At 42.3% G+C, this 25,322-nt stretch overlaps 1 protein-coding gene across 4 annotated transcripts in view; it reads left to right on the forward strand.

The window, feature by feature from the left end:
• The window catches only part of MCOLN2 (mucolipin TRP cation channel 2), a 64,803-nt gene extending 45,473 nt beyond the window's left edge, over positions 1-19,330 (forward strand). For all 4 annotated transcript variants that reach the window (XM_082408520.1, XM_082408518.1, XM_082408519.1 and 1 more), the window contains exons 12-14: positions 14,407-14,613; positions 16,004-16,125; positions 18,499-19,330. In XM_082408520.1, coding sequence (XP_082264646.1) covers positions 14,407-14,613; positions 16,004-16,125; positions 18,499-18,535 — 366 coding nt within the window. In that variant the 3' untranslated portion in view covers positions 18,536-19,330. The remainder of the gene's footprint in view (positions 1-14,406; positions 14,614-16,003; positions 16,126-18,498) is intronic.
• The last annotated feature ends 5,992 nt before the right edge of the window (positions 19,331-25,322 follow it).

Raw genomic sequence — 25,322 nt, forward strand, 5'->3', positions numbered from 1 at the left:
ATGGCTTCTATCTCCCAGCTCTAGCCAGGCTGATATATTGGGGAAATGCAGAGTTGAGTTAATTCAGTGAATGCACTAGTCAGCAGGATGAGAAAACCTTCAGTCTGGATCTGGACTTATGTGCTTTTCTTCTCTGTGTTACTTCTTCTTTGAGTCTGAAGCTAGAAATGTTTACTGCCCCTGCACGTCTCTCTCCAAATTAACCCAAATTGTCAGAATTTTCAGGTTCTGCCTGTCAGTCAGTATCTGTTGAATCAGAAGACCTTCAGTATTGCCTGGAGCCTTGAAAAGCAGCACCATAGTGAGCATTTTCTAGAATTTCTAGAACCACAGCTAGCTTGGGTGTGGAAGCTAACTCTTTCTTGAAACAAACAAACAAAAAACTCTAAAGAGGAGGTATGGAGAAAACTAGAATTTCACCCTGCTGTTTGTATGGCAGCAGGAATCCCACATTTCAGCTTCGAGTTTTCCTGTTAGACATCGGATTTCAATGGTTCAACTGAAAGAGTATAAAAATACAAGAAGTGTCCCGCCAATGTTGACTCCAGCACTAATGGGCGTTGGCACAGCGCCCTTGCAAAGTGTCTGGGCACGGCAGGGTGGAGACTGTTGATGTTTAATAATTCAAGATGAGGATAGGAGGAACATTACTCTCATGGTGGCTTTGACGTTTCCCCGAGGACTTTCCGAGGAATAAACCATTGTCTTGCGTTCATTGTCCCCATTTTACAAATGAGAAGGCAAAGCACTGAAAAATCGTTGGACTTGGCTGATACCCCCGGTAAAAGTTCAGCAACACCCCGTGTCACGTTTGTGCTTTCAAGGCCTCTCCTTTTAACCAAGCACCTCTCTTATTCAAAACAACTATTAGCTGCTTAAAACATTTTATCTGAATGCTGCACGAGGTTCTTAGCACCAGCTCTTGAAGCAAATTTTTATGTCGTTCTCTGGCATAAGCCATTGCAGGTTATGTTTTCATTCAAATGAAAGTTCTTTTTGGCTCAACTGCAAAATTATCATTTGTGGAACAAATGCTTGGGTTCTCACTGTGTTCCTCCAGAACCTGGGAGGACTCTTTATGGAGATATTCATTTAATATTCATTAAATGTCTACTGTGCACCAAACACTGTTGGGTTCTTCTAGCCCAGGTTCTTGGAGGGCAGGGACCATGGATTATTGTTCTTTGCATTCCCCGTGTTGAGTGTGGTGCATAGAACATGGTAAGGGCTCAGCAAGTTTGCTGAATGAACCAGAAACAGAGACACAGCAGTATCTGCTTTCCAAGGACTTACAAGCTTGTAAGAACCAAAAAGCAATTTCCTTTGAATGCAGTCCTTCTAGACCGGAAGCACATTAGGACCTTATTTCTCCTTACCTTGGGTATTTTTGTTTAATCTCTAATTTTTTTAATTGAAGTATAGTTGATTACAATGTTTCAGGTGTATAGCAAAGTGATTCAGTTACACACACACACACACACACATATTCTTTCTCAGATTCTTTTCCATTATAGGTTATTACAAGATACTGAATATAGTTCTCTGTGCTATACAGTAGGTCCTTACTGTTTATCTGATTTATATATAGTACCGTGTATCTGTTAATTCCAAATTTCTAATTTCTCCCCCCAAGCCTTTCCCCTTTGGTAACCATAAGTATGTTTTCTGTGTCTGTGAATCTATTTCTGTTTTGTAAATAAGTTCATTTGTATCATATTTTAGATTCCACATATAAGCGATATCATATAATATTTGTCTTTCTCTGTCTGACTTACTTCACTTAGTATGATAATCTCTAGGTCCATCCATGTTGCTGCAAATGGCATTATTTCATTCTTTTTTATGGCTGAGTAATATTTCATTGTATATATATATATATATATATATATATATATATATATATATATATACCACATCTCCTCTATCCATTCATCTGTTGATGGCACTTAGGTTGCTTCCATGTCCTGGCTATTGTAAATAGAGCTGCTATGAATATTGGAGTGCACGTATCTTTTCAAATTAGAGTTTTCTCTGGATATATGCCCAGTAGTGGAATTGCTGGATCATATGGTAACTCTATTTTTAGTTTTTTAAGGAATCTCCATACTGTTCTCCACCTTGGGTATTTTATTTTATTTTATTTTATTTTTAAATTTATGTATTTATTTATTTTTGGCTGTGTTGGGTCTTCGTTTCTGTGCAAGGGCTTTCTCTAGTTGTGGCAAGCGGGGGCCACTCTTCATCGCGGTGCGCGGGCCTCTCACTGTCACGGCCTCTCTTGTTGCGGAGCACGTGCTCCAGACGCGCAGGCTCAGTAATTGTGGCTCACAGGCCCAGTTGCTCTGTGGCATGTGGGATCTTCCCAGACCAGGGCTCGAACCCGTGTCCCCTGCATTGGCAGGCAGATTCTCAACCACTGCGCCACCAGGGAAGCCCCACCTTGGGTATTTTAAAAGCTGATTTCTAGTATGGATTTTGGCCACTGGAACTGGCTCACAGCCACTTCTTGTGGGACAAAATGATAGAGTATGTACCGATTACTTACCTTATTGAGTCTCTGTTTAACTTTTTGGTGGGTTAAAATAAATCTCACATGCACAGAGAAAAGGGAGGTGAATAACATTAATGCTGAGATGGGTTTTGTGTCTAGACTGATTCTAAGTAACTGCACAGGAAACTAAGGGATGAATTTGCTGTGTGCCCACCAACTTGCAATTCTGGAACCCGAAACACAGACTTGTAGGGGTTCTTGACACTACAGAAAGGCATTGGCCAGATTCCAAAAGAAACTCTGAGAAATATGAATTATTAATGGTGCTGTCAGAGTTGTAATTGACGTCCACAGAAACCAACTTGAACTTCAGTGTCTTAAGGCTAGTGGTGGGGATGGAGACTATTTAGTCTGGGAACCGGCTGTCTTACTGGTAAATTATCTGCATATTAATAAGTGATTTGCTCAGATGGCTGTTCCCTCCAGATCTCTGTAGAGAGCGACGTTAGTACTGCTCTTCAGAGTTGCTGCTGATGCAGCAAGACCATGGGCATGATTCTTGTTTGGGGTACATTTGTGTACTCTCCCTTGGTTACAGGCTTTACCCCATGCATCCAGCCACGGAGCAGGGAGGGTAGGACCTGGTGTTTGCTAGCTGGTTGGGGTACAGAGAAGCATGTAGAGAACAATTAGAAGACCAACCAGTAGTTTCCTCTGTGGTTCTTACTGACACAGAGAACAGACTAGAGCTGCCAGGGCAGTCTGTCTTGATGCAGACTTTGAAATGGCCCTTCAGCGTTGGCTTCATTGGACACAGACAACGACGAACACACCAGATGAAGAGAATAAATCCCATGATTTAAAGACAGAGAAGATGGCTGGGTGTTGTGAGAGGGGGCACACACAGGATGTTAATACTGCCATGAAGGGATGGAATGAGGCCGCACAAAGGAGGAACCTTACGCCAAACTTCTTGGTTTGGATTTCTACTTTGCCGCCGCACTTTGAATATTGTTAAGCGAGAGACATGACCTGAAGGCTATATTCTCTGAAATTTAGATTTTACTGCAGCTTGTACTGGAAGCTGAGAGGCTGAAGTAAAGAAGCTTCCTTGGAGGTTTCTGTAATAAGTATGTAAGTGTTGACATCAGAGTGGAGTAGAAAGAGTGGGTCAGAGAAACATCATAGGAACAGACAGACCTTATTAGATTGTAGAGCAGGGAAGATAAATGGATTCAACGTACAGTTTTTTGTTTTATAAATTTATTTATTTATTTATTTTTGGCTGTTTTGGGTCTTCGTTGCGTGCAGGCTTTCTCTAGTTGCGGCGAGCGAGGGCTACTCTTTTTTTTTTTAACATCTTTATTGGAGTATAATTGCTTTACTATGGTGTGTTAGTTTCTGCTGTATAACAAAGTGAATCAGCTATACTTATACATATATCCCCATATCTGCTCCCTCTTGCGTCTCCCTCCCACTCTCACCATCCCACCCCTCTAGGTGGTCACAAAGCACCGAGCTGATCTCTCTCCCTGTGCTATGCCGCTGCTTCCCACTAGCTATCTATTTTACATTTGGTAGTGTGTATAAGTCCATGCCAGCAGGGGCTACTCTTCATTGCGGTGCACAGGCTTCTCATTGCGGTGGCTTCTCTTGTTGCGGAGCATGGGCTCTAGGCACACGGGCTTCAGTAGTTGTGGCTCGTGGGCTCTAGAGCGCAGGCTCAGTAGTTGTGGTGCACGGGTTTAATTGCTCCATGGCATGTGGGATCTTCTTGGACCAAGGCTCGAACCCGTGTCCCCTGCATTGGCAGGCGGATTCTTAACCACTGCGCCACCAGGGAAGCCCCTTTTTTTTTTTTTTTTTTTTTTTTTTTTTTTATGGAGTAGAAAGAGTGGGTCAGAGAAGCGTCATAGGAACAGACAGACCTTATTGGATTGTAGAGCAGGGAAGATAAATGGATTCAATGCACAGTTTTGTTTTTTTTAAATTGAAGTATAGTTGATTTGCAATATTACGTTAATCTCTGCTGTACAGCAAAGTGATTCATTTATACATATACATATATATATATACATTCTTTTTTTTTTTTTCAGCTTGTTGACCTTTCCCACTTTATTTCATGTGGCTATCTGAAACATCAGTGATTTACATGTCTTTCTTTTTTTTTTTAACAGATTTGTGTGTGTGTGTCCCCATGATGAAAACATCATTAAAATAAAATATCATGAATAGACTCTTAAGAAGCAAAGTCTACTTAAAGTCCTGGAAAATGTGAAAGCACTAATATTCATGGACAACTTTACATTCTAAAAGTTACTCCAAATTTTGTTGATCTCTATTTTGTCTAGGAGTTTTTCAAATTTTAATATTATTTTCCACTATGGTTTATCACAGGATAGTGAATATAGTTCTCTGTGCTATATAGTAGGACCTTGTTGTTTATCCATTCTCTATATAGTAGCTTACATCTGCTAACCCAAACCCCCTACTCCATCCCTCCCCCTTGGCAAACACAAGTCTTTTCTCTGTGTCCATGAGTCTGTTTCGTAGATAGTTTCCTTTGTGTCATATTCTAGATTCCACATATAAGCGACACACAGTTTTAAGCACTTGATTGTTTTGGAGTAATTTTTCTTTGGTAGGAGACTGGAATCACTGACAGAAATAGGGAAATTTGGAAGGACAGCACGTTTTCTGTGTTCAGGTGGTAGGAGGTTTTATTGTGTTGCATGTGAACTAGTAGCACGACTGCCAACTGGAAATGTCCCAGAGACATTCACGAGGGACTTGGCTGTCCCCAGAGCCACACTTACTGACTTGATGGATGTATAGGCCCCCACCACTAAGGACAGAATTGGTTCACAACTCTACAGTAACTTGTTGCATCTGCGTTTCTGAAAACTATATTGCCTTTTGCCTATTAAGTCATTATCATTCTTTACATAGAAGTTTTTCGCATTCATCTAATGTTTAACCCTCTGACCCCAGAGCTGTTCATTCCTTAAGCACCTGCTGTTTGCTTTCAGTCGATGTGGCAGTCGTTTGTCAACCGCGTAAGCCAGATGGGGGCTGCGGGATTCCGGGGGCATTCCACACCAGCCCCTGCTCAGCTCTGCCCCTCAGGGCTGTCAGGTGTTCAGTCAGCCTCCAGCTAACTACCTCGTGTCACCGCTTCTACCTGGCCCCTCAAACTTGCCTCGTCTAGAACTGAGTCCAGCAGAGGTCCCTCCCCTTCCCCCTTCCGGACTTACTTTCTCCCCAGTTTCCTCTGGATTCCTTGCAGTCCTGGGCCCCTGCACTCACTCTCACTGGCATCCAGGCCCCTGGGCTGTTCTCATTCTAGGAGATCTTCACAAGCTACGGTTACCGTTTAGAAACTCAGATTAGATCCTGTCCCTCTTCTTTTTTTTTCTTTTATTCTGGAATTTATTTTTATTTTTATTATTTTTTTAACATCTTTATTAGAGTATAATTGCTTTACAATGGTGTGTTAGTTTCTGCTTTATAACAAAGTGAATCAGTTATACATATACATATGTCCCCATATCTCTTCCCTCTTGCGTCTCCCTCCCTCCCACCCTCCCTATCCCACCCCTCTAGGTGGTCACAAAGCACCGAGCTGATCTCCCTGTGCTATGCGGCTGCTTCCCACTAGCTATCTATTTTACATTTGGTAGTGTATATATGTCCATGCCACTCTCTCACATTGTCCCAGCTTACCCTTCCCCCTCCCCGTATCCTCAAGTCCATTCTCTAGTAAGTCACATCTTTATTCGCATCTTGCCCCTAGGTTCTTCATGACCTTTTTTTTTTTTTATTTTAGATTCCATATATATGTGTTAGCATACGGTATTTGTTTTTCTCTTTCTGACTTACTTCACTCTGTATGACAGTCTCTAGGTCCATCCACCTCACTATAAATAACTCAGTTTCGTTCCTTTTTATGGCTGAGTAATATTCCATTGTATATATGTGCCACATCTTCTTTATCCATTCATCTGTTGATGGACACCTAGGTTGCTTCCATGTCCTGGCAATTGTAAATAGAGCTGCAATGAACATTGTGGTACATGACTTTTTTTGAATTATGGTTTTCTCAGGGTATATGCCCAGTAGTGGGATTGCTGAGTTGTATGGTAGTTCTATTTTTAGTTTTTTAAGGAACGTCCATACTGTTCTCCATAGTGGCTGTATCAATTTACATTCCCACCAACAGTGCAAGAGGGTTCCCTTTTCTCCACACCCTCTCCAGCATTTATTGTTTGTAGATTTTTTGATGATGGCCATTCTGAATGGTGTGAGATGATATCTCAATGTAGTTTTGATTTGCATTTCTCTAATGATTAATGATGTTGAGCATTCTTTCATGTGTCTGTTGGCAATCTGTATATCTTCTTAGGAGAAATGTCTGTTTAGGTCTTCTGCCCATTTTTGGATTGGGTTGTTTGCTTTTTCAATGTTGAGCTGTATGAGCTACTTGTAAATTTTGGAGGTTAATCCTTGGTCAGTTGCTTCATTTGCAAATATTTTCTCCCATTCTGAGGGTTGTCTTTTTGTCTTGTTTATGGTTTCCTTTGCTGTGCAAAAGCTTTTAAGTTTCATTAGGTCCCATTTGTTTATTTTTGTTTTTATTTCCATTTCTCTAGGAGGTGGGTCAAAAAGGATCTTGCTGTGATTTATGTCATAGAGTGTTCTGCCTATGTTTTCCTCTAAGAGTTTGTTGGTGTCTGGCCTTACATTTAGGTCTTTAATCCATTTTGAGTTTATTTTTGTGTATGGTGTTAGGGAGTGTTCTAATTTCATTCTTTTACATGTAGCTGTCCAGTTTTCCCAGCACCACTTATTGAAAAGGCTGTCTTTTCTCCACTGTATATTCTTGCCTCCTTTATCAAAGATAAGGTGACCATATGTGTGTGGGTTTATTTCTGGGCTTTCTATCCGGTTCCATTGATCTATATTTCTGTTTCTGTGCCAGTACCATACTATCTTGATTACTGTAGCTTTGTAGTGTAGTCTGAAGTCAGGGAGCCTGATTCCTCCAGCTCCGTTTTTCTTTCTCAAGATTGCTTTGGCTATTCGGGGTCTTTAGTGTTTCCATACAAATTGTGAAATTTCTTGTTCAAGTTTTGTGAAAAATGCCATTGGTAGTTTGATAGGGATTGCATTGAATCTGTAGATTGCTGTGGGTATAGAGTCATTTTCACAATGTTGATTCTTCCAATCCAAGAACATGGTATATCTCTCCATCTATTTGTATCATCTTTAATTTCTTTCATCAGTGTCTTATAATTTTCTGCATACAGGTCTTTTGTCTCCTTAGGTAGGTTTATTCCTAGATATTTTATTCTTTTTGTTGCAATGGTAAATGGGAGTGTTTTCTTAATTTCACTTTCAGATTTTTCATCATTAGTGTATAGGAATGCCAGAGATTTCTGTGCATTAATTTTGTATCCTGCTACTTTACCAAATTCATTGATTAGCTCTAGTAATTTTCTGGTAGCATCTTTAGGATTCTTTATGTATAGTATCATGTCATCTGCAAACAGTGACAGCTTTACTTCTTCTTTTCCGATTTGGATTCCTTTTATTTATTTTTCTTCTCTGATTGCTGTGGCTAAAACTTCCAAAACTATGTTGAATGATGGTGGTGAGAGTCGGCAACCTTGTCTTGTTCCTGATCTTAGTGAAAATGGTTTCAGTTTTTCACCATTGAGGATGATGTTGGCTGTGGATTTGTCATATATGTCCTCTATTATGTTGAGAAAAGTTCCCTCTATGCCTACTTTCTGGAGGGTTTTTATCATAAATGGGTGTTGAATTTTGTCAAAAGCTTTCTCTGCATCTGTTGAGATGATCATATGGTTTTTCTCCTTCAATTTGTTAATATGGTGTTTCACGTTGATTGATTTGCGTATGTTGAAGAATCCTTGCATTCCTGGGATAAACCCCACTTGATCATAGTGTATGATCCTTTTAATGTGCTGTTTGATTTGTTTGCTAGTATTTTGTTGAGGATTTTTGCGTCTATGTTCATCAGTGATATTGGCCTGTAGTTTTCTTTCTTTGTGACATCTTTGTCTGGTTTTGGTATCAGAGTGATGGTGGCCTCGTAGAATGAGTTTGGGAGTGTTCCTCCCTCTGCTATATTTTGGAAGAGTTTGAGAAGGATCGGTGTTAGCTCTTCTCTAGATGTTTGATAGAATTCGCCTGTGAAGCCATCTGGTCTTTGGCTTTTGTTTGTTGGAAGAATTTTAATCACACTTTCAATTTCAGTGCTTGTGATTGGTCTGTTCATATTTTCTATTTCTTCCTGGTTCAGTCTCGGAAGGTTGTGCGTTTCTAAAAATTTGTCCATTTCTTCCAGGTTGTCCATTTTATTGGCATACAGTTGCTTGTAGTAATCTCTCATGATCCTTTGTATTTCTGCAGTGTCAGTTGTTACTTCTCCTTTTTCATTTCTAATTCTATTGATTTGAGTCCTCTCCCTTTTTTTCTTGATGAGTCTGGCTAATGGTTTATCAATTTTGTTTATCTTCTCAAAGAACAAGCTTTTAGTTTTATTGATCTTTGCTATCATTTCCTTTATTTCTTTTTCATTTATTTCTGCTCGGATCTTTATGATTTCTTTCCTTCTGCTAACTTTGGGGTTTTTTGGTTCTTCTTTCTCTAATTGCTTTAGGTGTAAGGTTAGGTTGTTTATTTGAGATGTTTCTCGTTTCTTAAGGTGGGATTGTATTGCTATAAACTTCCCTCTTAGAACTGCTTTTGCTGCATCCCATAGGTTTTGGGTCGTCGTGTTTTCATCGTCATTTGTTTCTAGGTATTTTTTGATTTCCTCTTTGATTTCTTCAGTGAACTCTTGGTTATTAAGTAGTGTGTTGTTTAGGCTCCATGTGTTTGTGTTTTTTACAGATCTTTTTCCTGTAATTGATATCTAGTCTCATAGTGTTGTGGTCGGAAAAGATACTTGATACAAGTTCAATTTTCTTAAATTTACCAAGGCCTGATTTGTGACCCAAGATATGATCTATCCTGGAGAATGTTCCATGAGCACTTGAGAAGAATGTGTATTCTGTGGTTTTTGGATAGAATGTCCTATAAATATCAATTAAGTCCATCTTGTTAATGTATCATTTAAAGCTTGTGTTTCCTTATTTATTTTCATTTTGAATGATCTGTCCATTGGTGAAAGTGGAGTGTTAATATCCCCTACTATGATTGTGTTACTGTCGGTTTCCCCATTTATGGCTGTTAGCATTTGCCTTATGTATTGAGGTACTCCTATGTTGGGTGCATAAGTATTTACCATTGTTATATCTTCTTCTTGGATTGATCCCTTGATCATTATGTAGTGTCCTTCTTTGTCTCTTGTAATAGTCTTTGTTTTAAAGTCTATTTTGTCTGATATGAGAATTGCTACTCCAGCTTTCTTTTGATTTCCATTTGCATGGAATATCTTTTTCCATCCCCTCACTTTCAGTCTGTGTGTGTCCCTAGGTCTGAAGTGGGTCTCTTGTAGACTGCATATATACGGATCTTGTTTTTGTATCCATTCAGCCAATCTATGTCTTTTTGTCGGAGCATTTAATCCATTTACATTTAAGGTAATTATTGATATATATGTTCCTGTTACCATTTTCTTAATTGTTTTGGGTTTATTATTGTAGGTCTTTTCCTTCTCTTGTGTCTCCTGACTAGAGAAGTTCCTTTAGCATTTGTTGTAAAGCTGGTTTGGTGGTGCTGAATTCTCTTAACTTTTGCTTGTCTGTAAAGGTTTTAATTTCTTCATCAAATCTGAATGAGATCCTTGCTGGGTAGAGTAATCTTGGTTGTAGGCTTTTCTCCTTCATCACTTTAAATATGTCCTGCCACTCCTTTCTGGCTTGCAGAGTTTCTGCTGAAAGATCAGCTGTTAACCTTATGGGGATTCCCTTATGTGTTATTTGTTATTTTTCCTTTGCTGCTTTTAATATTTGTTCTTTGTATTTAATTTTTGATAGTTTGATTAATATGTCTCTTGACGTGTTTCTCCTTGGATTTATCCTATATGGGACTCTCTGTTCTTCCTGGACTTGATTAACTATTTCCTTTCCCATATTAGGGAAGTTTTCCACTATAATCTCTTCAAATATTTTCTCAGTCCCTTTCTTTTTCTCTTCTTCTTCTGAGACCCCTATAATTCGAATGTTGGTGCATTTAATGTTGTCCCAGAGGTCTCTGAGACTGTCCTCAATTCTTTTCATTCTTTTTTCTTTATTCTGCTCTGCAGTAGTTATTTCCACTATTTTATCTTCCAGGTCAGTTATCCGTTCTTCTGCCTCAGTTATTCTGCTATTGATCCCTTCTAGAGAATTTTTAATTTCATTTATTGTGTTGTTCATCCCTGTTTGTTTGCTCTTTATTCTTCTAGGTCCTTGTTAAACTTTTCTTGTATTTTCTCCATTCTGTTTCCAAGATTTTGGATCATCTTTACTATCATTATTCTGAATTCTTTTTCAGGTAGACTGCCTATTTCCTCTTCATTTGTTAGGTCTGGTGGGTTTTTATCTTGCTCCTTCATGTGCAGTGTGTTTCTCTGCCTTCTCATTTTGGTTAACTTACTGTGTCTCCTTTTCGCAGGCTGCAGGTTTATAGTTCCCCTTGTTTTTGGTGTCTGTCCCCAGTGGCTAAGGTTGATTTAGTGGGTTGTGTAGGCTTCCTGGTGGAGGCGACTCGTGCCTGTGTTCTGGTGGATGAGGCTGGATTTTGTTTTTCTGTTGGGCAGGTCCATGTCTGGTGGTGTGTTTTGGGGTGTCTGTGGCCTTATTATGATTTTAGACAGCCTCTGTGCTAATGGATGGGTTTTTGTTCCTGTCTTGCTAGTTGTTTCGCATAGGGTGTCCAGCACTGTAGCTTGCTGGTCGTTGAGTGGAGCTGGGTCTTGTTGTTGAGAGGAGCTGGGTCTTGTTGTTGAGATGGAGATCTCTGGGAGACTTTCGCCATTTGATATTATGTGGAGCTGGGAAGTCTCTTGTGGACCAGTCTCCTGAACTTGGCTCTCCCACCTTTGTGGCACAACCCTGACGCCTGGCTGGAGCACCAAGAGCCTGTCCTCCACACGTCTCAGAGTAAAAGGGAGGAAAAAAAGAAAGAAAGAAAGAAGAAGATAAAATAAAATAAAATAAAGTAAAATAAAATAAAATAAAGTTATTAAAATAAAAAATAAAAAATAATTTTTAAGAAAAAAAATTTTTTAAGTAATAAAAGAAAAAACAAACAAACAAACAAAAAAACTGGACAGACAGAACCCTCAGACAAATGGTAAAAGCAAAGCTATACAGACAAAATCACACACAGAAGCATAAACATACACCCTCACAAAAAGAGAAAAAGGGGGAAAAATATATATTTCATTGCTCCCAAAGTCCACCTCCCCAATTTGGGATGACTCCTTGTCTATTCAGGTATTCCACAGATGCAGGTACATCAAGTTGATTGTGGAGATTTAATCCACTGCTCCTGAGGCTGCTGGGAGAGATTTCCCTTTCTCTTCTTTGTTCACACAGCTCCTGTGGGTTCAGCTTTGGATTTGGACCCGCCTCTGCGTGTAGGTCGCCTGAGGGCGTCTGTTCTTCGCTCAGACAGGATGGGGTTAAAGGAGCAGCTGCTTCGGGGGCTCTGGCTCACTCAGGCCGGGGGGAGGGAGGGGTATGGATGCGGGGTGAGCCTGCGGCGGCAGAGGCCAGCGTGACCTTGCACCAGCCTGAGGCGCGCTGTGTGTTCTCCCAGGGAAGTTGTCCCTGGATCACGGGACCCTGGCAGTGGCGGGCTGCACAGGCTACCAGGAGGGGAGGTGTGGATGGTGACCTGTGCTTCCACACAGGCTTTTTGGCGGTGGCAGCAACAGCCTTAGCGTCTCAGGCCCGTCTCTGGGGTCCGCGCTGATAGCCGTGGCTCGCGCCCGTCTCTGGAGCTCGTTTAGGCGGCGCTCTTAATCCCCTCTCCTTGCGCACCAGGAAACAAAGAGGCAAGAAAAAGTCTCTTGCCTCTTCGGCAGCTCCAGACTTTTTCCTGGACTCCCTCCTGGCTAGCTGTGGTGCGCTAACCCCTTCAGGCTGTGTTCACGCCGCCAACCCCAGTCCTCTCCCTGGGATCCGACCGAAGCCCGAGCCTCAGCTCCCAGCCCCACCCGCCCCGGCGGGTGAGCAGACAAGCCTCTCTGGCTGGTGAGTGCTGCTCAGCACCGATCCTCCGTGCGGGAATATCTCCGCTTTGCCCTCCGCACCCCTGTGGCTGCGCTCTCCTCCGTGGCTCCGAAGCTTCCCCCCTCTGCCACCCGCAGTCTCCGCCCGTGAAGGGGCTTCCTGGTGTGTGGAAACCTTTCCTCCTTCACAGCTCCCTCCCACTGGTGCAGGTCCCGTCCCTATTCTTTGTCTCTGTTTTTTCTTGTTTCTTTTGCTTTACCCAGGTACGTGGGGAGTTTCTTGCCTTTTGGGAGGTCTGAGGTCTTCTGCCAGCGTTCAGTAGGTGTTCTGTAGGAGTTGTTCCACATGTAGATGTATTTCTGATGTATCTGTTGGGAGGAAGGTGATCTCTGCATCTTACTCTTCCGCCATCTTGAAGCTCTCCCTGTCCCTCTTATTGTCAAAGTTTTCACTAGTTTCCAGGGAAGGCTGGGATTAGTCTGAAGTGTGTAGACGCTCAGACAGGGCCCTGTGCAGCGTGGCATAGACTCACCTTTCCAGCCACTCCTTAGGCTCAGCACCAATTCCCCCATATGCACCAAGCAAATCCTTCTCTTCCTCCTCTCGCTGGTGAGCTCCTCAGCCTTCAGGCCCGAGTTCTGAGGGTCACTTTTCTTAGGCATCCCACCCAACTCTACCACAGGGCATTATGTATCTTGGCAGTGGCCTGTCCACTGTCAGCTGGGGAGCCCTCAGAAGGCACTAGCCATGATCATTCATCCTAATGCACTTCCCCACCTCTGGTAGTCTTTAGTATTTAAGACTCTAAAATTACCTGAACCTGAGCTTGGAAAGGCTACAGGGAAGCCATTCATCTAGCACAGTTTTCTTGAGCCTCTGTCTCTGGCCCTTCCACCTTTTCTGGTGGTCTGCAGTTCTTTCAGAAAGCAGTTTGGCAAATTGTAGCTTTAAAAATGTTAATCACTTTGGGACTTCCCTGGTGGTGCAGTGGTTAAGAATCCGCCTGCCAATGCAAGGGACATGGGTTCAAGCCGTGGTTTGGGAAGATTCCCAAATGCCGCAGAGCAACTAAGCCCATGCGCCACAACTACTGAGCCTGCACTCTAGAGCCTGTGAGCTACAACTACTGAGCCCGTGTACCTAGAGCCCGTGCACCTCGACAAGAGAAGCCACCACAATGAGAAGCCCACGCACCGCAACTAGAGAAAGCCTGCGTGCAGCAACGAAGACCCAATGCAGCCAAAAAAAAAAAAAAAAAAGTTAATTGTTTAGACCCAGTAATACGAAAAAAACATTATGTTGAGAAACGTGCATTGCATTGTTCTTTATAACAGCAAACATGTTTGGCATGTCCAGTGACAGGGAAATAGTTAATTTTGACATTTCCAAGGAGTGGTTCCATTATCTAACAAATGCTAAGTATGAATAACATAAGACTATGTTAAATAGAAAAGAAAGAAGAATCTGGATCCAAAATTGTTAGATGATATGACCACAAATATATAAAAAGTGCAAAGGAAAAAAACTGAGGGAAGCGTCAAGAGATGATCTTTGCGAGTGTGGAGGAAAGTTTTGAGTAACGCTTTCCTATGGGTGGTATTCCAGATTCCCTAAAGTGAATGTTAATAACAATGGCAGCAACATCTTCAACAAAACCAGCTAACTAGATACTTCTCTGCTTCTTTGGCTAATATGTCTCAAAAACTACTTTTGGTCTCCCCTGCACAGTTTGAAAATCTGAACACAGTTGCTGAGTGTTTGTTTTCTCTGGTCAACGGTGATGACATGTATGCGACCTTTGCTCACATCCAGCAGAAGAGCCTCTTGGTGTGGCTGTTCAGTCGCCTGTATTTATATTCCTTCATCAGTCTTTTCATATATATGATTCTCAGCCTTTTCATTGCAATTATTACAGATTCTTATGACACCATTAAGGTAAGCAGTTATCATTATTTCCTGCCAAAAAACTATTGCAAATTCTGTATAGATCAGAATATGGGAAAATACTATAATATTTTACTTACTTAAAATACTGTAGTTTTACTTAGATTTTGAGGTTTTGTAGAAAAGAAACTTTTTAGATGCTGGAGGTTAATTTAAATATGCATTTAGGACATTGTCCCTGGTGCCCAGTGGATTGGTTTGGAGGTGTGGTGGGAAAGAGAAAGGAAATGGGTAAAGATGGGCTGAGTTTGGTAAATCAAGTAGTTGGGCTGTCAGTCTTGGCACTGACAGGTGTACCTGCCTGTCCCGGAACTTAGACTTTGCGTAGTAAGTTTCAGTGATAAGGGGTGACCGTCATCCTGACAAGTGTCCAGATATTGGCATACCTCGTACACTAGATGCCGCTCGTGTGGTGCAGGTTTCCTTTAAATTTTGAAAGCTAAGGCTTTTGTGGCTGTTTAGCTTCCTGCCTTCCTAAGCCACCCGGTGGGTCGTGTGTCCTTTCAGACTAGGTCCATTTAACTTTTCTGTAGCATGAAGGAAGCTCTGCTGCCTCGGGGGCAGTGGTGTCTCCGCAGCAGATGGTCACGCTCAGAAAATCCTGTTTCGGAGCCAGCATCTGAGCAACCAGGGGTGCCGTGTCCGTGTCTTGGGGTGTCGTCCTCTTCTTGAACCCTTCTCAGACTATCTCAGAAGAAGACAGTCCATTGGAGATACTTCTGAGCACTTTGTGCGTGAGGAGATGCGTGTTCCTGTGGGAATGGGGGGTTGGCTCTGCAGCGGGGCTGGCCGTAGGGAGACGAGCAGTGCCCTGCTCACCGTGCGAGCCTGTCCTTGACGCGGCCGTGTCCCCGTGAGTGCGCCAAGCCTCGGTGACCTGGTGCCTGACCTCACTAAGCGTGAGGGGGGGGGTCTCTCAGGGTCTTTATGTCTGCTTGGAGGGACCTACTGCCTTCTACCTCACTAAGTGACCAACTTCTACAAAAGTAGAGGAAATAGGGATTACTTCCCAGCCAGACTCTGTATGGGCAGTGTGGGGAAGAGGAGGTCTTACCTGGTCTTGCAATTAACATGAAAACTTTAGACTTCTGTTTCCTTCACTCCTTTAATTAACACACCCCTCCCCTGCCCCACCATGGCTTGCTTTCTGGAGTTTTCCTCTGGATGGCTCTCTGTTCCCATGGCTCTCTGTTCAAGCCTTGGTGACCCTGGCTTGGCTTTCAAGGGACTGATAGATTGATTGATCATTGTTAATATCAGTTCTTGGATCTGTGCTAGCGACGTGGGAGAGTTTTATTTTAGCAGAGATGGATTTGGTTTGTTGACAAGAAGCAGTTTCTCTCGCTATAACTAAGGTAACAACACTGTGTACTTTTTAAAGAAATACCAACAGAATGGGTTTCCTGCCACGGATCTTCAGGAATTCCTGAAGGAGTGTGGCAGCAAAGAGAAGTGTCAGAAAGAGTCATCATCCTTCCTGTCCTGCATCTGCTGTCTGAGGAGGTCAGTACCGTGTTCAGTCGGGTCTCCGTGCTCCCGGGATGAGACGCCCTGCTGCCTTAACAAAGAGTCCTCCCAGGTCAAATGCTACACTCAGGAATCAGCTGACTGGGGGAAATAATACATCCCTCCTTGCTTTCCTCCCACTGTAATTGGCTTTAGAAATGAATTGTTTCTTATAAAACAAGGTAGAAAGGTACATGACATGGTTGAAATCTCTTGGGAATATTATGAGACTGTTTTGAGAAGGCGTGAACTATGCCCCTGAAGTCGAGAGGGTGAGCTGGACAAAGGAAGAGGTCAAAGCCCTTCTTTTTTGAGGTGGAGCTCTGGGAATGTCAAAGGTGTTCTCCCCTTTTTGCAATCTGTAGTACAAATAACCTTCCTTGAGCAGAGCAGGAAACCTGCTTGAGAGGAAGCCGTACGTGTCCTTGGCTGCAAACACAAATCAGCTGATCACCTGCTCTTTGCTCGCCATTCATCAGTGCACTTACAAAAATAGTCTGGACCTCAGTGGCAAAGCCTCCACATAGTGGCTTGGGCTAGAAAGGGGGTCAGATGAGGATAATTTTCTTAATTATGCCCATGTTTGTTTTCGTCTGAAGTCAGGAGTAGGGGTTGTTAACTGCAAGTACCCCCTACTCATGTGTTTTGAGATGATTCTCTAAACCAGATTCCTGAAGGAAGATGGGAGAACATAATTGCTACTTAAAATCACAGGATGTATTTTCTGTTAATCAATTCATACTGCAACTTGGGATTTGAAACGGTATGTTGGAGCATTTCCAAAGAATGTCTGGTAAATATGAAATGAGGTCTTCTGAGAAGAGTTAAGTTTTTACAATCACAGTTTATCCTCTCAGAGCATTAAAGTGTTGCCATGGAAGCAAGGATAAAGGGAAATTACTTTTCTTAATAGGCAGCTGCCTCCTAGGAGGCACCTTGTATTATAAGGAAAGTCTCTCAAAGTTGCTTTTCTAATATGTAGTTAACTGTAAAGAAAAAAAAAAAAGCATTTGAGAATGTAGTTGTGAATTCTAGAAAGTAATGGATAGGTTTTGGTGTTTGATTTTTGGGCCTCAGTTTATACCACAAAAAGCCTCGGGAGGTTGTTAAATGATTTCTTTGCAGCCATATGGAATGAGTGAAAGATTTAAGGAGTGAACTTGGAAGACTGAGTGATAAGATTGGACCTGAGTGGTGAGAAGAACAGAACAACATCAGCAGACAGTCTTCCCTGAGACATGCTAAGGGTTGTAGAGAGGGTGCCTGGTGCGGAGGCAGGTCTGCCCATCGTGAGGAATGAAAGGATTAAAGGGAACAGAAGAGTCCACCAAAGGAAATCAGGTGAAGAACTAAGATGCTGAAAGTTTTGAAAAAAGAGGATATCAAAAATAAAAACAGAAGTGGCTGAAGGTGGTCATGGGTGAAGTCAGCTAGATCAGTTTTAGCTGAATAATCAGATCAAAGCCTGGAACCTAGGGCAGTCTGGATGGACCCTGCAGAGAGTCAGTGAGGGTCATAGGGCCTGATGAAGGAAATGGGTTGTACTGGGGCCTTGGAACAAGTGATGGCTTTGAAATCACCAAAAATTAAATACACCTGGATGTGTTTAACAGCTGGAAACCTAAGAATGGAATAAAATTGAGGAAGGCTATGAATGGAGAGTACATATTGGAGACAGACCTCACTGAGGGAACCTGGGGAATAAGGGCATCATAAGACTTGGTGTCTGGGCCCCTCTCCAGTGCCCATGACATACAACCCAGCTATCACAGCTCCACCTCCTCTGGAGCGTGGCCGGGTTGCTCTTTTTCAACCAAGCAGTCTAGCAACCACCACAGATTCAATCTCCCACAGACTGATTCTCCCTTGAATAGTTGACCAAGCCCCTAGCCTGATGGTCAGAGCACCTGGGTTTTCGTTTTGGACCCTGCCAGTTACTGAATGTGTCCTGTGACCTTTCCTAAACCTCTTGGTTCCTCCAGTGTCATCAGAGTGGAACAGGTCGCCTCTGCAACCTCTTCTAGTTCTAATGTGATCTGGTTCTTGGGAGAGATGTGCTTGGTTGAGCAGATGCAGAGTTAACCTTTCTCCTTCTCTACCACAAGGAGGAAAATCTGCGGTTCTAGCCATTGAGAAGCTTTGTCAAAGGGAGATGGAGGGTAGACAGCTCCTCAAAATTGCCAAAAGCATCTAGTCAAACCCCAAATAATGTAAATTGTCCTTCTTAAGTTTTCTTCCTCTTAACTGTCACACTCAGCATGTCAATAACCTATGTAAGCCTACATGATAGAGTATGTATTCCTGTTCCATCTCAAAGATTTTTAAGCCATTGTTCTCTTTTCTCTTTCCTTGTCCTCCTTTCTATTACAGGAATGGAAGTGATGACCACTTGACGCTTATTAACTAAACTCCTCCTGCTGAAGATAATCAAGTTTCAGGTCTCCGTATCAAGTGACAATGAAGAGGGATCCCAAATGGCTTGGACCAGCACTTCCAAAATTACTGATTGCGGAGTGGGAAAGAGCACTGGCTATGAGCTGGCTGAATAGAACTGAAGTTTCAAAATTCCTTTTTTATAAACTTGGATGATGAAGAATAGACCACAGTCAACTATTGGGCATTAGTATAATAGAGCAGTGATGGTGAAATTCTGTATTAGTCTTTTAATTTATGACATCACAATGTTGGGATGGAAAAAAATCACATTTCAGAGTGTGCAAAACAATGGTGTTTAAAGCCATGCATTTGAAGATATGAGTTTATCATCAAATACGGGTTTGTCTTAAAAGTGATTCTTGGGTTAGAAGACATTTGTTAATTCATGGTCTGCACAAAACTGAAATTGGTTGCAATAACAATTTAGGCACTCGAAGCTGGAGAACTGTTAAGCCATGTAAAGATTACACTTAAATCAACAAAAAGACCTCTTGCAGTGGACATTTCTTGGCTTATTTTCCTGTGGTCTTCTTCTCAGCATGATATGAAACTATCGGCAAAGTCTGTGGGATAAACTGGAAACAGTCATTTGGACACCTTGTTACTTGTGCTAATTGTTGATTGTACACACATGACATGTGGACATTATACTACAGCAGTGGTCACTCATTTTAACAACCAAACTCCACTGTGGTGGGGATTTACCCTTGTCAAGCAAGGAAGATGGTATTTTTTCCCAAATAAATTAAATTAATTTTTATCATAACATATGGAACTACTACTACTTTTTTAAAATGTATTGTCTCTTAACATCCACTTAGTGAAAAATTCAGATCACATCTCTATCAGCTATCTGGTCTCCAAAAGGGATTTCCCACTTTCTTAAAAACAGTGAAGGAGATATAGAGGCTAGTTATTCAAGAAATATTTATGAGAATGACTTCAGATTGAGATCACTTCATGCATAGATTTAGTTCATACCTGAGCTATTTTAGAGGTCAACTATTTTAAATTTACTGGTGAAGAGTAGGGTTTGAATTAAGTAGGACTCTCATCCCAGGGCTCTCCCTCTTTTTATCCTGCCCCTCCCCACCAAGCGACTGCCAAAGTCCTTCTGGTGCCCCACTCCTCTCTCCATGCCCCCATACTTTCTTCATGTGCCCACACCAAATCTAGGCCAGGAAAGTCTTCCAGTTAAGGCCATTAAAGTCTGTAGGTGGGTGACTCAGGTCTATACACAAAATACTTTGCTAAGATTATCATTTTAGTTATAAACTACTTACCAAAAATGTCAAGAATTATATTCAATTTTTAAATTAAGAACCATTTAACCCGTGGTTCTAGGGTCATTCCCATGACTCCAAAATCAGTGTGCAGTTAGATCACTTATTCACCTCTGAGTATATCCCCAGTACATCGTTTATCTCTGAATAGAATTGCTATTAATGCCTTTTATGTAATCTACCGCTGTGATGCCACTGTGACTACCATTTGAATTGAAGATTAATGACGGTCTTCTGTGCTCATATTTTTCTTTTATTGGCTTTCATGTTTCCTTTTATTTCTTTTCCCTCCAGCTGGACAAAACACTTTCAGGAAGAAAACTCTTTTTTCAAGTTTACCCTGTATCTGTGGAAACATTGTTTTCTCTCTTTTTAATAATTTTAAACAATTGTCACCTTGCCAACTGTATTATCTATTTGGATTTTATTGAAAAATGTTTTCTCATAACTCTTCTAATAGACACATCTGGGACAATCCACTTTCTCTCCTTCCCTAGGCCTCCACTTGGAGAGTTCACTGTGAAAATTAGGAGACACATTCTTTCTGCCTATTAGTTTTGTTATGGGATCTCCTGTTCTTTTCGAACGTACCTCCTTAGCTTGCAGTGACTTGCTCAAAGCCAGATGCAACATCCTTAGGCCTGTTGACTTGGGGTGGTAGAAAAGATCATGGGCGTGGAGGACATGTAGACAGACTTGAGTCAAAATCCCAGTTTATCCTGTAGCTTTGGGGCCCTGGGCAAATTACTTTCTGCTTCTAAGTGATGATGACAAACCTTAAACTGTGGGATTGGCATTTAAGTCAGGTAACTCATGCAAAGCCTGGCACTGAATTGAAACTTGAGCCATTCTTTTCTTTTGATTTTCTGCCATGTTTGTAAGTAGGTTCCATGGGATCGTGGAGGAGTGAAGATGTTAAGACATTTAGTCTGCCTGGGTGCCTGTCCTACTATTCGAGTCTCCTTGGACAGGTCATACCAGCCTCAGTTTCCTCATCTGTAAAGTGAGGCTTGCAAGGATTAAATGAGTCAAATTTAAAGTGAGTAGAGCAGGGCATGACTTGTAAGTGCTCAGTGAATGTTAGACCTTCAAAAAGCTTTTCTTTCACGGTCTACAAATGTACAAATCTATCACCTGGGCCAGCCAGGAAAATCTTTGCTTTGAAGTGAGCTCACCACACACTTTTAGTGGACTTTGTTAGGACTCTTAAGTGTGTAGACACCCACATCCAGCCCTGTCCTGGAGGCAGTGATCAATTCAGCATCTAAAGTTCACGCAGTTGTACAGGAGCCTGTGGACATGAACAGCCTAAATGCCCTGCCTTCAGGGGTAAAGCTGTCAGTCCTGATGAGAGGGTAAAATTCCCCGAGGTGTACAAGTGTCACAAATCCCCAGTCCTTCACCTTGGGTGAGACCCTCTGTCCTCAGCTAGGAGCCCACTGTCTCAACCAAATTTGTCAGAATGTGTGAAGTACAGGTCAGCTACTGCTGATCTGAGGTAGCAAATGTGAAAAGGTGAGAAAGGGTATTCAGGAAAAGGTCTTCAAGAGATTCCAGTCACCGTCCCCAACCCCTGCTGAAGGCTCACATCATAACAATCGTGGGAGGGTTGCCTGACCCACCCTCCTGCCCGAGGAGGCCTAGGCTTAGCATCTTAGGTTTATGAAAAGCACAGTGATCCAGCCTCTTGATTTAGAGGTTACTAGCCAGTCACCCTGTAGTGCCCGAGGGCCTCCCTGTAAAAATAGCCCAGCGCTGTCATTGAGGTTCAGGGGTCCTAGAGTCATTGGGAAAGTATGTTCCCCGAACTGCTACTATGGTCTTGGCCATGGATTGCTCCTGACAATATAAAGAGCTGTGATGCTTAGAGATACGATTCCAGATATCTGTATCACTCGTGTGTCGGCCACTTATTCCAATAACATTGAATAACTAGACCCCATTTTACTACTCAGTGGTTCCACCTTTATTTTCATGTAACTTGAGCAAATATTATTCTGCTACCCCTGACTTGAAGTTTGAACATCTCGACCACAGTATTCCGATGATGCAGAGTCTTTCTCTAACAAATACCTAGAATTTCACATCATTGTAGAACATGCACGAAGTAGCTCTTGTGTGACAGGATGACTGAGGACCTCACAGGCGAAACCCTAAGCACAGCATCCTCATCTTAGGCACTTTAGGAAGGACAGTGAATGATGGTGTGGGAACTGGTGCTGGAGCTCGTGCTGAACACCTCTGCCTCCCCTCCTTGTATTTTTCTACTTGAGAGGTTCCGAGCTCTCAGTACTGATAAAAGGCAGCTTCGTGGCTGTGTGACCTGTACATCTGAAAAGGTTTAATGCTCTGCCCTCACAGTCTTGAAATTCTCATATTTTTTTAACACAAGGCCTCACAAGTGATGTAGCAAATTCTGATGATGGGACTGTGTAACTCAGCGACTAACAAAATGATTAAAGCATGGCCTTTTAGGAAAAGACTAGGATCCCAGCATTGTACATTTTCTTTAAAACAATTGAAATGTAACAAAAGGAAAGAGTGAAGCTGAGTGGGAAAACTTTTTCACAGACTTTTGGGTGCACCATTTTTCTCAGTTTCTATTCTCGCAAGTAAGTGGCTGTGGGGCTTCTTCTCATCTCACATCTTTGTTTCACAGATTAAACTACTGTGGTTGGTGATATTGGCCAACATCGTTTCCATGTCACACTGGCAGGTTGGAGCTGGGTTGCTCACCTTTACCCCCTTCCCTGTGCACCACCCTGCCCCCCACCCCCCATCAATGAAGAGCCTCATCTTCCAAATTTCCACTTCATGTTTTTCCCTTGACAGAGAATCAGCTTAGGGTGGTTCTTCTAAACTCGAGCACGTTTGCCTGGTTGCCATATGACCTCCCACCTTGCTCAGCAAAGTCCTTTGGGACCTGCTCCACCCACTGGATAGTCAAGCACTCACTCCAAGTTCTTTGCAGCCATTTGCTTTTAGAATGAAGGACCCATCTTTGAATGGGAAGCCGTAGAATTGTTCAGCATGCTGTGTATTGGAGAAAATAACATAGTAGCACTGGGAAGACTTCAAGATGAACCAAATCTCAAAACAGACACTCAAGTTGTTAGAGAAAACAATACAACTCATGGCAGTTCCACCATAGGCTCATTTACAGCAAATGAGGCGCAAACCAGAGGATGAAACTGATGGCCAATGTTTCTCTTGCCATCTGTCTCTGCCAGAGAACCAGGGAGTGAACAAGAAGATAAATGGGTACACATGAACATTTCCACACCACCTTTCATAATAAGGACAGCAAAACTCTGACTTCTTAAAGATCCCTGGGAGCTATCGGCTGTGGTGGATGGAAAAGACAATTTGTTAGCGTGATATATGTTCCTTAGTTTCCAATGATACATAAATTATCCCATGAGCCATGATACACATGGTTCACAGAGAATTTTAAATGAAAGCAATTTTTTTTTTTCTAGCAACACTAATTGCCTAGCAGCAGTAAATTACTCATCCCCCGCTTCCTGTGGGCTGCGGTCATTACTCTCTCCTGGCGGTTGGGCCCATGTCCCCCAAGAGAAATGTTTGCTTTGACAAAGTGAATTTACATCTTCACTTGTGAGCCTGCCATGCCGGGTCTACAGAAGGAGAGGGTATTAATAATGCCTGATTTCAAACCTAGCACCGAGCATTTGTGTTATCCTGCATGTGTTATCTATGAAAACAGGACAGTGTGTTGGGTGTTAGCTCTTGGCTGCCTTTGGAGAAAAATCAGGGAGCTGCTATCAATATTTAGTCTTTTCCAGCTTTGTGTTATCCTGCATGTGTTATCTATGAAAACAGGACAGTGTGTTGGGTCTTAGCTCTTGGCTGCCTTTGGAGAAAAATCAGGGAGTTGCTATCAATATTTAATCTTTTCCAGCTTGGGGGTTTAAAAGGCAGACTTAGATAAGAAACATGGACATTTCCAGGATGACAAGTTAAGCAAGGGAAGTGACAAGCACCATTAATTTTGGGAAATATTAGATAATGACGTGTGTCATTATGGATGGAAAATGGTGATGCTATTGAAGACTATAATTCAATACATATTTGTTAATTTCCAACATTGTGCTGGGAACTTTGGAAGTAAGGAAAAGTAAGGAATGAATGACACGATCCCTGCCCTCACGAAGTTTGGTGTCTAGCGGGAGGGACAACCACGTACCAAGCAAGGATAATACAAGGTCACCCACGGTACTAAATGAGAGCAGAATGGCAGTAGCTCCTGCCTGCCTGGAGTATAAATGAAGGCCTCTGAAGGAGAAGTAGACAATGCTAGAACTGAGACTTGAATAACACATTTTATTTGACCAGATGGTCACGGTGTAGAGTGGGGGGGTAGGGCTTTCTGGCTAAAAGGAACGGTATGGCAATGGCTTGGACATCTGAGAGAGAACCCAGCCAGTTAGGGAAACTATGTTTTGGGGTGGTCAGAATATAGGTCACATGTTGGGGAAAATGATAGAAGACAAAACTCGAGAAATGGCAAAGGAGGGCTTTAGACCCGGGAGGTACATGACCAGAGAAGGCAGAACTGGGAAGGATGGATCAGGGTGGTATGAGATAAGCAACAAAATCAGTTACAAAGTGGCTGCAATCATCCAAATTAAAAAAAAAAAAAGTGATGCTATTACCCTGTAATTAAACTCAAAAACAAACACAATGAGAAACTTTGCCTGAAAACTGTCTCTGAGGAATATACCAGCTCACACATATATGTGTTATCCATCTGTATGTATATTTTTTCTTTCTGAAAAGGTTTCTCTGCTAAATACCCTGTCATTTCCCTGAGAGTTTGTGCTTTTAGACTATGCATTTAGAGGGACGGTCTCTTTTCATAACTTCTACTATTGAGAAATGTATTTATTAGGATGAATGGGTTGAATGCATATTTCTATCACATGGTATTTCTCCTTCCCACATATTTAAAAAGAAGCTTATCTAAGACTGTCTCCACATCATCCCTCCCCACCTATCCTACACAAACACACACACACACACACACACACACACACACACACCACTCTGCAGCACCCTGAACTTGACCAGCCACAGTTTGTGTCTGTAAAGGTGGCGAGACTTGTAGGTGTGACCGCTGACAAAGCCAGCCTGACATCTATAGTCTGAAGTTTACCGGTGGCACACAGACTTTCGGAAGTTTCCATCTCCCTGCCCCCTACCCAGGACAACCATCAAGATTTGGGTGTGGGATCACAAAGGTCAGACTGAGTGTGGCCACCTGGGAAAGCGGTGTCACTGGGAAGTGCTGGGAGGTGCTCTGCCTCGATGCCTCCTTAGGCTAGGACAGCATGGCAGAGGGGTGTGGAGAGGTTGAGGGTTAGGGGACGGCGGGGTGAACTGATTAAAGGGCTCTGAGGAGAGACTGTGTGATTTGGAGGTCTGTAGTGAACGTGGTCATGTTAGAGGAATATT

The sequence above is a fragment of the Balaenoptera borealis genome, assembly GCF_965194805.1.
Source record: "Balaenoptera borealis genome assembly, chromosome: 1".
Lineage (NCBI taxonomy): Eukaryota > Metazoa > Chordata > Mammalia > Artiodactyla > Balaenopteridae > Balaenoptera > Balaenoptera borealis.